This window comes from Bombyx mori, chromosome 14 (genome assembly GCF_030269925.1).
Source record: "Bombyx mori chromosome 14, ASM3026992v2".
NCBI lineage: Eukaryota > Metazoa > Arthropoda > Insecta > Lepidoptera > Bombycidae > Bombyx > Bombyx mori.
The window spans coordinates 11,511,827-11,526,367 of NC_085120.1; the positions used below are offsets into that span (position 1 = coordinate 11,511,827).

Here is a 14,541-nt window from a genome sequence, read left to right on the forward strand (position 1 = left end):
TAACACCAGGTGGGCTGTGAGTTCGTCCACCCATTTAAGCAATAAATAAAAATAAAAATAATGTACTGTTAATTTTTCTAGCACTCCGAGACTAGCACACACCTACATTATATTTTGATTTAATACTTTCAAAAACATTTATTAGTTTTGTATGAACGCTTTTCCAATTCTCTAAAGACACAGTTTAATTTGCTCACGAGAGATTTTGATATAACCAGGTGGTTTTTAAATATCTGCAATCAAATCTGAGCACCCAAATAACCAAAACGTTTTGTATGGATTACATTGCGCGCTGCACCAAAACCATGATTAAAATGGATTACGATGATTTTCCTTATTATGTTAAAAATCACAATCATTATAAGCTGTCTTTGTTGACCGAGTTGTTAGTTACTACTACTCCACCACAGGCTCCGCGTTCAAGTCCCGATCGGAATATCTTTCCGAAAGATATTTCATTTTCCGGGTCTGGGTGTACTTGTTCGCGTCTCGTCTGTATTCCCAGTGCCTATTCCTAGCAATTCCTAGCGCGGTACTATTTAGTGTTAAACGTATCTTGATGTAATAAATACGTTTTTAAATTGTTACAAAACAGTCTCTATATCCTAAAAAATATTATATGACTAGCTGACCCGGCAGACTTCGTAGTGCCTCAACAAATAAATAGGAGATCTAAACTTTTGTATAAAATAAACTTAAAACAAATAAAACGAATTCGTCCGACGGGGGATTTTTATTTAATTCCGAGCATTTTCATATTTATCTAACTTTTAAACCTTCTCTGGACTTCCACAAATAATTCAAGACCAAAATTAGCCAAATCGGTTCAGCCACTCTCGAGTTTTAGTGACACTAACGAACAGCAATTCATTATTATATATATAGATATATATTCAAAGAAAATTTCTAACAATTTTAACTACTCATAAAATAGTTCACAAAACGCCACTAAAATGATACACACACAATAAAGTAAGACCAAATATCATAGAGTGTGACCATCAATCACGTGCATCAGACCATTAACTCGCATAATGACTGCATTAAATAAACATGAGGCCGGGAACTCAATTTAACGTTATTATTGTTTATTATTTCTTATTTTCAATTTACATTAACATTTGTGTATGGTTAAACTACATCCTGAATGCGTCTAACAAATTGATTAAGCAGCAGACGAGATCACGTAATTTAAATTCATAATCGCCACCTTTCTGGACCATAAGGATGAAATTCGCTAAAGAACCATAGTGTGGGACAGATTTAAAGACCATCAAGTTGAAGTGTATATGGACTGCCTGACGCAAAAGTGATTGCTAACGGTACAAACGTCTCAAATGGAGACAACCTATTGGCAAGTCCAAAATAGGACGCTCTTCTGATAATAGGACAAATGATTTAAAGAAACTGCCTGAAATTTGATGCGAAAGGTGGAGGATTGTTAATTGTGTCATATTACTGGAGAGCCAAAGAGGTAGCACTCGCAAATCATCACCTCTGCCCCAATGAGTAGGAGAGATTCTATCCTGGTAGAGGGGTTCGCCCTGAGCCCCGTATCGTACCCCCCGTAAGGGGCCTCACGGCCTGATATTATGGGAGAAACCTATATAGCTTACAGAGGGATACAGGCTGATGATTATCATTAGATATATCATAGTGGCTTAGCGACATGCATGAGAAATGATTTCAAGCTTTCGTTCTGATACAACAATAATTTCGTTCCAATACAACAACAAAATCTAATGTTACTTATATGACATGATACGACATATTTTAGTATGATGTAGTGAACAGCATTACAGTCATCAATCTCGTACATCGTCCCGTTAACTCGTATGACGGCTGCATAAAATAAACATAAGTCCAAAAACTATACAGTGTTCGATCGGACGGAAAATTCCGGAAACGCGTACGCTAGGCAACTAGGAAATGACGTTTTCGAGTTCATTTCCTCCGCTGGTGATGTTTGTTTTTATTTATGAATTGAGATGTTGAACAAGAGATTTTTATTTATCGCCGACATGGCCCCGGGACGCCACAGAGGCGTGCCAAGTGTAGTATTTGTAGACGTAAGCGGTTATCTTCTTTTTTAACGTCGAGTTTGAGGGCACTGAAATGAAAAATGATATTCGGGCAATTTTTTAAAATATCTTTAGTATTATCGACTCTTAAAACGAGCCAATAAATAATATCAAAAAGTTTACCTATAACCTCCCTATTTTTCAACACACAAAACGGACCTCTGCGTAAATTCACAAAACAAGCATCTAAAACAATAATTGACGTTATAAAAGAACTTTATTAATACGTAGAGACATAAAGACAAAAGTTTCCGAAGGTCCGGGGTTAACGACGCCTAAAAGCAGGGGGGATGAGCTCCTATTCCCAAAATTTCCAAACGGCACTAATATGAATATTAATATTACCGATGAAAATTCCCAATTTCGCCAAGTCACTGACAAATTTTTATTGTTCGACAAAGTCTGGTTTCGCAGTATTAAAATGTTATCCATTGTCCGGTCCGTACTATATAATATTTCATGACTCTTTTGAGATCAAACGTGTATTCAATTTGCTTCAATATTTTGCCGAGCTATACCAAATATTTATTTATGTAAAGAAAATCCAGCTTTTAGATTCGCTGAACACGCAAAATAATATCGTATTTGACTCATCGAAGACTGACTCATCGAGGCTGTAGTTTGTTTAAGGTTTAAGTTTATTATGTCCCAAGTCATACTGCGAAACACTCATAGCCTATTGTTATCAAATCTTTACCATGGCTATCAACCGCATTCAGATAAGAATCAGTTAGTTACCCGTCCAAATTAAATTTTTCATGGGTCACACTACATAAAGAGTTGATGTCGCTGACAAAAGTCACTATAAGGAAACTAGCATATTGAGAGTCGAAACTTGAATAATCTATGAAATTGTCTTCAATGCGGATAGTGCAAATCTCAACATGTTTCAAACATATAGGGATATGATACCAAAATCTACGAACGAGAAGATTTGAATGAAAACAAATAATTCACTCTTTTTTAGCAGAAAGCGTTAATAATCTTTGGAACTTGGGACATTTCAGCTCTGGTTTCAGTTGCTAATCAGGAAGCCCATAGATATTACAATGTAAATCCACTAATCTTGAGTGGCGGTTGCATTTAAATGATTTTGTATTAGTCGAAGCAGCCGTGACCAATCGTGCGGGCCCACAAGTCTTGTTCACAAATCGACGCCTCCAATGAACACTAATCTAACTAAAAATTTTGAAATTTACGTTTCACGCAAATCGCTTCACTATGTTAAAAGTATTACAATTAATCATTATTAATGGGGTTCGAAGCAAGAGTAAATCAGCTAGCTACACAAAAAAACCATATATATATCTGCAATAATAAAGATTTTATCTACTTTTTTCGTTTAAACGCTCCTCCTGTAAATTTACGAATTTGGAGTTAGCGTAGTCTTCATTAGAGGCATCGAAATTATACCTTAGATCATAATCATATGCAATACGATATATTACGTGATCAAACACATTAAGCGCCGTAGATAATCTATTTCACGTGATACAATATTAAGCTTCGGTAATAAATTAGACTAGAGATTATAATCTAAGCACGCACATGTTTTCAGCTAAGTGTGCCTCATATCATACTTGTAGAACTTGTTTGGTAAGATCATGGATCCATTGAGAAGAGGTAGCGGAAAGGAAATCATATTTTTTTTTCAGAACATGCTGAGAGTAAACGTCAATGTGAAGAGATTTTTCAAATTTCTAAATCGTAAACATATTTAAACAATAGAATCTAAAACATGCCATTATCATTAATACCTGACATTAATATCTTTCCAATCTCGGCACATGTTCAAACGTAATGGCTTGATTCAATTTTTGGTAGCGGCACAGAAGCAAGCGTAAATGGTATTTAGTAAAATAATATTGCTTAAAATAGAAATATTATAATCAAATCTGTCAATATACAGCAGAACTTTATATAGTAATATGTACAAGATTCACAAAGTAGCGATTAACAAAACCCTAAATTATATTCACTAAGTCCTGTACTTAAACGCCAGACTATGACGAATAACCCTGTTCGATGGATCAATTGTTGTCTATTTGTTAGCGGCCGGATCCTTTGTACATTATTTACCAAATTAACAATAACAACCTGCCTCTACTGAAAATCATTAAACATCTATCGCGTATCAGATAAATCGTTTTTCCTCACAGACTTTTTCATTCATCTTCGAAATTATGTACCAAAACTTACGAACTTGAACTTGAGGGAAATCCTTCAGGAAACCGCAATTTCTTATTCACCTAGAGCTTTTCATTAAATAAAGCTGTTCACTTATTGATAGGCGTAGAAGTGACTCTTCACTTATCGTAGCGTAAAAGTACAGCTCAATGCTCATTCATTATAATGTGTTTTAGGAGTTTTTTAGCTCATTAGTTCGGTTACCTGGCTTTAACATGGGCGAATGGATGTAACAGAGAGCTCTGCTTGGTGAAGATTTGCTAACAAACTCAAGAGCAGCTTGCGAGTGTATGTACAACCAGAATAGCATGGCGTTTAATAGCGTGGTATCAACGAGCTAGAATTTAATATAATGATTACAAAGAGGTAACCGAATTAATGTTACGTAATAACTATATTATGATTATTTCAAAAGTTACACATTTAAATACGTTAATATTTTTTTTATGTTTCAAGTTTGACAATTTGTAGTTTTGTTTAAATATCTTTTTTTGCTTTTCCATGATAAAAAATTCAAAATTTCTAATGTATATATTATATTTGACGAACATTTTGGATTAGCAGTGTCAGCGGTTAATTAACAGATCAAAAAAATATCAAGTTCCCAACTCTTGCTTATTCATGTAACGATCTGAGCTACATCGGTCAACAGAGAAAAAATAATTTCTTTAAGAGTTAAAGTTTTATTATTTGCATTAAATTCATCTTTGCATCTTTTTGCGTTATATTGAGACATGTCTGACCATGGCCAAATTTCAATGATATTGTAATAGGTTAAAATCATTTTCATATAGCACAATACATGTGTTGTTAAAGCGTCTAGTGAATAACGGAAGAGACTAAACGCTCACCAATTGATATGAATACTAGATGTGGTAATGACCGATGTAACGAGAGTTATTTTTAGTTCTTATAAACTTGTTCCCCTGCTTCCAATCTAGATCTAAATCCAATATAGCTCCAGAAAGTATGGACTTTCTGGCATAAGATCTGATTAGGAAAGAACAGGGTATCTGACAACTAAAGCCAGAGTATAATAACATACAACAACATACAAAATATGGACTTTCTAACAGAGGGTCTGATGAGGAATGATACACCCATATTTTTATAAATCATTACACGACTAAACAGACCATTGGTCAAGTTCAGTTTTATTTATATTAACAAGTCAGTTTTATAAAGCTCGAGGATGATAAACCAGCAAAGCTAAAAGATATCAACAAAAACAAGAAACTCAAAATCAGAACCTAGTGATAAATCAGTCATGAAACAAATGTCGTCGTGACTTACAAGATAAGAAATCCGGTGACTCATATTAAGAGATGCTTATTGTGATTAATAATCTTTGACGAGTTGAACAGATGAGATAAGAACCATAAAGCTGTACAAATCCAGAAAATAGAACAATAAAACAATACTATCTATTAACATATACAGTGATAGTACTATTTAGTATAAATAATGAAAAAGAATCCTCCAAATGTGCTATATGATGCTTTTCCAAAATAACTTTGATTTTCATTACTTTCGTTCGAATGTATTGACTACAAGCACCATAGTGATTGGGAGTTTTAATTTCCAAACGATCTTATTGGAGTTCCAAAAATAGACAATCCCATAAATGAACGCCAAATGCAAATTGTCAGACAAACTTTACATCATACAAATAAATCCGCATTAATTAGTGCCAAAAATAACATTTTACAGAACGGAAAACGTATAAAGTTACGTAAAATATATCGCTGCATCGCTTTAAAACGACTGGTTTCGCCACAACCGCTGATTGCGGTTCGACATTTTCGATAATAATCAAATATTAGGTTACTCATATACATTGAATGCGGGAATTCAGTTCAAATATTTATTAAGTGACAGTCTATACGCGATATATATTAAACTGCAGGATATCCATCGGAGCACCATGGTATGTGAGGAATCTATATCTTCACGCCGACCTAAATCTAGTACCGATACGAAAGTATCTTAAGGAAGCGTCAGAACGCTATTTCCTGAATATAATTGCAGAAACCTGTGCGACACGAAAACCCTTATAGTGGCCGCCGCTAATTATTTTTCTGACCGCGACGGAGCAATGAAAAGCCGCCGTCGCCCGAAACATGTCTTATCGGATCCCCCGGATTCCCTCTCGGTGCTTTTAAGACCCTCAAGCTTCGGTCACTGACCTCTTCGAACTCGTCGATTACGACGAAGATTTCGACGAGCGAACTAACCCACAGACACAGCCCACTGAGTTTCTCGCCGGATCTTCTCAGTGGTTCGCGATTCCGATCCGGTGGTAAATTCTGCGAAGCACTGCTTTTGCTAGGGCTAGTGTGGGCAAATTCTCACAGGTTGAACCCAGCTCACCTACCCGTTCAGACGTAGCTGGAATTGCCTTTTAGGCAGGGAAATATTTAGGGAATAGGTAGGGAAATATTTATATTAATAAAACGCATAATTGCAAAACTTGATAGGGTGACGAGACCTAGTTTGACGAGCGAATTAACCGATAGACAAAACCCACTGAGTTTCTCGCCGGATCTTTTCCGTAAGTCCGAATTCGTGGTGGATAAGTTCATATTATACTTGTCTCCGCGTAACTGGAATTGCCCAGTAGACTACCAACGAACAGGTAGAAAAAAAATGATGACAATGTTATTGTTTAGATTATTCGTGAGGGTATACAGATTTTTAAAACATTAAAATTCCATTTAGATTTTAGATCATTAGTAAATGGCAAATTTGCATTTCTCAAGGACTCAAACGCCCGTAAGCGCCATTTACAAATATGGAGAACTGCATGGGCCATTCCAGCTACCGTAAAAGTCCACGAGGATCGCAATCATTTAAAATTTTGCAAAAAACCTTAAAGTCGATACCATAACGCCAACAAAAATATTCATACTATATATGGATAGAAACAGAGATCAAAAAGTTAAGCTCTATCTTCTCTTTTGTTTGCTAGACGTGTTTTTTTTTAGTAGTGGCTAAATAAGAGCTTTAATAATTTTTTTGTTTGTTATGAAATATCTTTTCATTTCCATAATCAATAACAAAACACAACAAAGAATGTAATACATGAAACGAATTTAAATCTTGAGGTGTGGTTGTTATGGTCGAATTTCGATCATTGAGCAAACACTAGTCAATATAATTACGACAAACGATATCTCGAATGCCATCGGTTCAGTAAAATCGCGGCCCGGAAAGATCGTATCTAAACTGGCCGACGACTAAATGCCGCAAAATTATTACTGTGCCATTACAGCCGGGCCATTTCGTAGGCTAAAACGCCGAAAATGTTCTACCCGTTTCGATTCACGCTCTTGTTTTATGGTCTCTTCGTAATTTACTTGGTTCGGGCCGAGCCGGAGAAAGGTAAGTGAATTTGACTATTGACATTCAATTTACGTTAAACTTCCAAGGATTTTTTGATCATTTCATTGTCGTTCGCGACGTAGCCGTCGAGATTAAATTGTCAAATCTAATCAGATCACTACGCTTCTTGTTTTTAGTGATGTAGAAGGGATCCAGTAGGCTTTTTATTGCTGGAGCTGTGCAGGTGAGCTCACGGTCCAACTAGTATCAAACTCTTCAATTACAGCGTAATTGCTGCCAAACGCTAAGAGATATTCATCCAAGTCCCTATTGTATTTTATAACACATTTCTCGGCCTTTAAACCAATTTATGTGACTGTATCACGATGAGAGTAGGTAGGTGGGATACTGTTACTCATTTTAATCATGTAAATTGTTCGCAAACACAATATGCTAATTTTTGTATTCAAAATCAGTAGTTGCCATAGATTTGCCGCATATTCTCATCACTAGCTACACCAGGTGTCTTATTAAACAAGATAAAGCCACTTTCTAGACCTCACTTGTATTATACATGTATACTTGCATATACATACATATATTTATGTAAGGCCATTTTTCGAATTATTTGCAAACGAACCAATTTGAGACTAATATTAGGATATTCGTTATTTCATAAACCAGAGGATTTTAGATTTAATCTGTTCTTTTTTTATTGCACATCGATCTATACGAGCACAAAACACTCGGGTTTAGTATGTTCACCAAATATTTTTTCTCTCAAAATTTGAGTTTAAATAAATAGATACAAAAATTCATGATTTGATTTCAATCTTCAGAAAACCACTTCACTTTGGCTCTAAAGAAGACGCTCTTCAGCACAGCGCGCTCTTGTATGAGCCATGTCAATGCCAACGAAACTGACCTAGAATATTTGAGGAAAGACCCGCCATTTCCTGACAAAGCAGCATGCATCATAAAATGTCTTTTAGAGAAGGTAACGATATCCAAAATCCTTTTTTGCAAGAGTTCAGACGATAGAATACTATTGTTAAAAAGGTGCAATTATTGGATTCTGTAATTGTAATCAATACATAACAAAAATGATAAAATAGCATGTACAAGTTTAAAATAATAAAATGACCCAAAAATAGCGGGGGCTTTAGTAACACTATAGATCTAGTCGACACCTCAAATTATTTCGCTTAGCAATGTTCCTACATCAATATTCTGAAATGGCACTTTGATGTATTTAGCAAACTAAATATTTCCGTGGACTTTTCCATCATCAACCTAAAATAATCTATAGCCATAATTAGAGTCCAAACCATAACGGGGTTCGTTTTAATAAATGTTTATGCCGTGCACAAAAACAAGACAATCCCTTTTTCCCAATACCAATTTACCTGCAGATCGGTGTCGTGAAAAACAACAAGTACTCGAAAATGGGCTTCCTGACGGCGGTATCGCCACTCGTCTTTACAAACAAAAAGAAATTGGACCACTACAAGAGCGTATCCGAAAATTGCGAAAAGGAGGTGAGTTGGAATATATTTTTTTATCGAGAAAAACGCATGGCGTGTAACCTTTGGGCCAAAACTTTTGCGGCAACACTTTGGTTCAAATTCAAAAGCTTTATATGTGTTACGGCCAAGCTTAACCGTCCGTCCGCTCTTGATCTCGTACTCAATCTTTTCGTAAATTAGTCGTTTTATCTTTGGAAGACTTCTTGCAATTACTCTTATCACCCAGAAGCAATTTCATGGTTTTTGTGAAAGCAATTAAAACATGTGGACATCACTGATAAAAAATGACAAATTTTCTATCAATTTCAACGAACAGCCGTCTATTGTGAAAAAATAAACAGTCTAAAAAAATCTAAAGTGAAATGGAGTTTTGCTACGTGAAGTAAAAAAAAAATTAAAGATATTCAAATGCTACGCTTGTTACACTAAAATATCGAGATACTGTCAATTTAAAAATCGCAGCAAAAATCAGTCCAATAAAAGTATTTGTAATAAACCACCCACCACCCAAGGATACCAGTAATAATGTCTACTACTACTACTACTACCATCACTACTACTAGTAGTAGTACTAGTAATAAGTACTACTAGTACTAGGAATAAAACCAGATCATTTCAAGAATTATAATGTGAGAAGTTCAAAGAAGAAGAAAGAGTGTAACAATCTAATAACAATTTGTAAGGTTTTAAGTTTAGTTTTAAATTATTTTTCAAATCAATTAAATTATTATCCTCCTTCAAATCATTTTTTGCTAGTATAAAACAAAACACTTAAATGTTTTTCTTGGAATTGGTTAAGAGATAATAGCAAAACGCAAATCTTTGACTGCACTCAATTAGTCTAAGCCTACACATCTACGAGGTCACAACAATACAAATGACCGTCCAATTCGACATTCAAAGTGACTCAGCATTTCGATTTACGAAACAATCGTAGTCAAACATAAAAAATAAATATATCAAACTTCACTTAATACTTTTCGATGAAGCCAATTACAACAACTCAAAAAAGTCATCAATTACAATGAATTGTCAATTTTCAAGAAAACAAACTGGAATTTATTGAGACCCATCTTTTAAAACGAATTTTGTAAGTGATTTATCAATTTGAGGTTCTTTGTTTAGTTCAGCTCCTGTGCTTAGGTGACAATTTACACGAACGTAGAGGGCTAGCTATCTCTTAAAGTGACTCAAAATTTACACCACAAACTAAATCCAAATCCACTGCCAACAGAGCGAATTGAAGAGTCGTGAAGCGTGATATTTACATGACAGACATTGATTGATTCACTCAAAAGGATAGACATTTTAAAGGATCAACTTAATCAACTAGCAACAAATCGTTTTTTTTTTTTCTTTTTTTATTGTAAACATTCAACACATATTAAAATTTATACATTTAAATGTTGATTAGGACACTTATATTGACCTATTTGACGTAAACATTATTGAAGCTCGCCTGAAAATGGCATTCATAAACTGTATTAACTAATCACGGATTAAGACTACCTCATGAGAATCTTTCATCAACATGCCTAAGCATTCAGATTTAGCTTTGAAAATATTTGGGATAAGAGTACCATTTCTTTTTTACAAATTATTAAATCATACAGTCCGGTTTCAGATCAACCACGACCAGACAACGGAATGCGAACTTGGAAACGAGGTGGTTTCCTGCATCTTCAAATACGCACCAGAGCTGCATTTCAAAACATGATCAAATAAAATAAAAACCTTCAAAAAAATCCCTACAGTTTTTCTTTCGTCTTAATTACGTCAAAGTATTGAGAGTGCTTACCTGTTTCCCTATTCGAGAAGTACTCGTAGGTCAGTTTGAAGATATCTTTATTTAGACTGTAGTAAATATAAAACCCGTCTTATCAACCGAATGATCATTGTTCTATACTCTTCGTATATACTGTGTTACTTATATGTTGTATTCAAGTTTAACAATATGTGCTATGTGTATGTGCATTACTATAATTCTCATGTTGTATTAGTTATTTTAGCTGTTCTACACACACTCATCCCTTTTAATTATTATTCTCATAATCCTCTCGCAGGTCTGCTGGAAGAGATTTCTTAAAGAAATAAGCAGTGCCTTTGTACATAATTTTCCTATTACTCTGTACTATGTCTTCTTTTTTGTGTGTACATAAATAAATAAGTAAAAATAAATAAAAAAACCCGATATCACAGTGAGAACACAAACAAACTTTAGTTAGAAACTCAAGTTTCTTTTATTCTTCTCATGTCTCAGTCCTAATCTTAGATGATTATAACAGCTCCAAGGCCAAATGCCTGAAACGTGAATGCCGCATCGGCTCTTGAAGTCCGAGTCTTGACTGAACTGTATTAGGCCGTCACATCCTTCACACCGAAAATTCCCTTCGCAGCAGAATTATGCATTCTCCCTATACGAGTTTACAATGTAAGGGCATAGTTTTAGGACCAAAAGTACAGTTCCTATTTTGTCAAAATCTTTGAATTATATTTGGATTACAAAATACGACTTAGACTAGGTTAATGGTCAAACTAAGCAGCTATTTTAGCAGTTCTTACGATACAAGGTCAACGTATCCAAACTAGGGCTTCCTAGTCTGTTACAAGAAATACACTACGAGGACATCCAGAACTAGTATCTTAATCAAGTCCGTTCCAAATAACATATTCAAAATACTCACCTACGCTATTTGAAGAATATTTTACAATCACTTCGGCAGGCTTTTCGTCACCTAACGGGCGATTTACTCCATCCTAAGCACTGTGAGCAATCGTGAACTCATCTCATGAAACGATTTTCAGTAATTCTGGAAACGTAATAAGATCTTCTGTCTTATATGATAATAGTTTAACTGGGTTTTTTTACGGTATACGAGTGTTGGAGGCCCATATATAAACAGCACCAACCCAAATCGTCTCGAAATGAGTATTTGGTACTTCTACATCTTTTAAATACCTTAGTAGGAATGCTAACCGTAAAGTTGGCTGCAAGTGTATCGACGCATCTACTTTTATTACGAACATAAAACTGCCAAGGCATGTTGCACTTATTTCTAATATACTTTCGTTTTTGAACAGAGCGTTTTAAACTTTTACAGTCGCATTATACAAAACATTATTTAACATGCTATACGCTGCATTTTCTTTTTCAAACGAGGCTTTCGGAGAGTACTCTGCGTTAGGCATTATTACTGGTGGTGGGACCTCATGTGAGTCCGCACGGGTGGGTACCACCACCCCGCCTATTTCTGCCGTGAAGCAGTAATGCGTTTCGGTTTGAAGGGTGGGGTAGCCGTTGTAACTATACTTGAGACCTTAGAACTTATATCTCAGGGTGGGTGGCGCATTTGCGTTGCGGATGTCTATGGGCTCCAGTGGCCGCTTAACACCAGGTGGGCTGTGAGCTTCTCCACCCATATAAGCAATAAAAAAAACAGCTACTATCAGCCGTATGCTAGCCTGGCAACAAAGTCCATAAAAAAATTTAAGTGCTTATTGTCGAGCCGAGTGGTCTAGTTCCAATGGTAGCCCCCGAAAATAGACTAGAAGGAGGGTGTGATGATGACCCAACAGCACCCAAATATCGGAAACTCATTATCTGAAAATCATGGTTAAGTCCTAGAAGAAGACAAGAGTAACGAATGGTGCATAACTAATGCGCTTCCTTGAAACCTAAAACCTCCAAAACATAACCGGGCATAATTCAACAAACCTTCAAATAACCACTCATAAATACATTACGAGCCGGAAAAAAATAATCTCTAGAAACAGCGAGAGAAAAATACAAAAAACACGATAAAAATAAGAAGCCATAAAAATCTGTGTGTACACGACATAACATGACGCGTGACGTGACGCCTAGCGCGTACCAAAATATTTCACAAACGAGCAGACGCGAGAGGGGTAATTGAAAAATGCGTAATAGACGAAGAGTTATTGTTTTTTTTTTGTGGGATTTTTTTTACGTTATAAGAAGCAGACTTTTGAGTATGTTATAGTTAATGTTTTTTTTTAGACAGTTGGTACGTGATTTAAGGTCAACGGGTCTTAGGCTATAGGCACCAAAGGTCAAAAATTCGTTTGTAATAATGGCTGTCGTATTCTTTCCTTTGAATTGGATCGCATGACTGCTTCGCGCCGAAAATGAGGAACGGTGTACTTTATCTCTACGGGATCTTTTTTTTTTCTTTATCTTGCTATCAGTCAGCTAGGCTATGAGCAGATGTGTTGAGGGCTGTCATAGGCTATTTAACAATACAAAGTGTCACTTTAGTAATGGACGGACAGAGATCAATTTAAGCTTGTATCTAGGGGTGCGTGGAAGCATTCACATTTTGCTGTCTATTGGTTACGTTAAGTATTAGGTGGTATGTGAGCGCGTCAAACCATCCAAAGCGAAAATCCTCAGAACCTTCTTGTTATATTCGGTGGTTATTAAAACTCGTTCGTAGTATAGGGCTGTCATTAAATTGTAATTATCAATTATAATTTAAATAATTTAATAATTAATTGTATTTTTCTCAGATTTTCCACAATTGCGAATTGCACGAAATTAAAATAAAATTCTGAAAGCTAGACGATGTATACATGAACAACTTCGGAATTTGCATTAAACGGACGTCAATACTAATATGTTTTATATGTGTGAGGTAGTAGATGCTGTGACGTCATAAAAAAATACTTTTCAAAGTTAACTTACTGGTGGTAGGACCTCTTGTGAGTCCGCGCGGGTAGGTACCACCGCCTTGCCTATTTCTGCCGTGAAGCAGTAATGCGTTTCGGTTTGAAGGGTAGGGCAGCCGTTGTAACTATACTGAGATCTTAGAACTTATATCGCATTATGGCGCATTTACGTTGTAGATGTCTATGGGCTCCAGTAACCACTTAACACCAGGTGGGCTCTGAGCTCGTCCACCCGTCTAAGCAATAAAAAATAAACTTTTCAAGGTTAAGGAACGCTCAGCGTCTGGTAATCAATTGTTTTTTTTAGTTAATCAAAGGCAATCGCATTGCAGTTGAGACTTCTGTATCTTATGATATCAAGATGCGTAGTGGTATCCACGGTGTGATATCTATGAGCTCACATAAATTAAGACGAGTCGTGAATTCACTAAAGTGATAAAAATAAATGTTGTTTCTTAGATATTTCGATCACCGTGATTAAGCAATAACAATAAATAGTAACATAAAAATAATAACAAAAAGAACAAGTCTAAAACTTCGAACCGATGCTTCTGGAACGGGTCACGCTTAAGCTTTCAGTAGAGTAACTTCTTGCGTCGCTGTTAGCCGCCATGTTAGTATTTTCTTTTCGCCATAATAGAACCGTTTCTTTATATTATTGACTCTTTGTAATAATAAATTCATTGAATTTTTCGTATTTTTATAAAAACGTATAACCCGTAACTATGCAGAAACTTTTC

At 35.6% G+C, this 14,541-nt stretch overlaps 1 protein-coding gene and 1 long non-coding RNA gene across 2 annotated transcripts; one reads left to right on the forward strand and one right to left on the reverse strand.

Annotated features, from left to right (window-relative positions):
• Positions 1-806: 806 nt before the first annotated feature.
• LOC110384799 (uncharacterized) lies at positions 807-14,541 on the reverse strand. Its single transcript, XR_002430193.3, has 3 exons — positions 14,345-14,541; positions 11,800-11,925; positions 807-2,110 (listed from the first exon to the last, which is right to left on the reverse strand). It is a non-coding gene; the product is annotated as an uncharacterized LOC110384799 (long non-coding RNA).
• Positions 7,571-10,832, forward strand: Obp3 (odorant-binding protein 3). Its single transcript, NM_001146715.1, has 4 exons — positions 7,571-7,649; positions 8,429-8,586; positions 9,002-9,127; positions 10,740-10,832. The coding sequence occupies exons 1-4, from the start codon at positions 7,571-7,573 to the stop codon at positions 10,830-10,832; spliced, it is 456 nt and encodes a 151-aa protein (NP_001140187.1).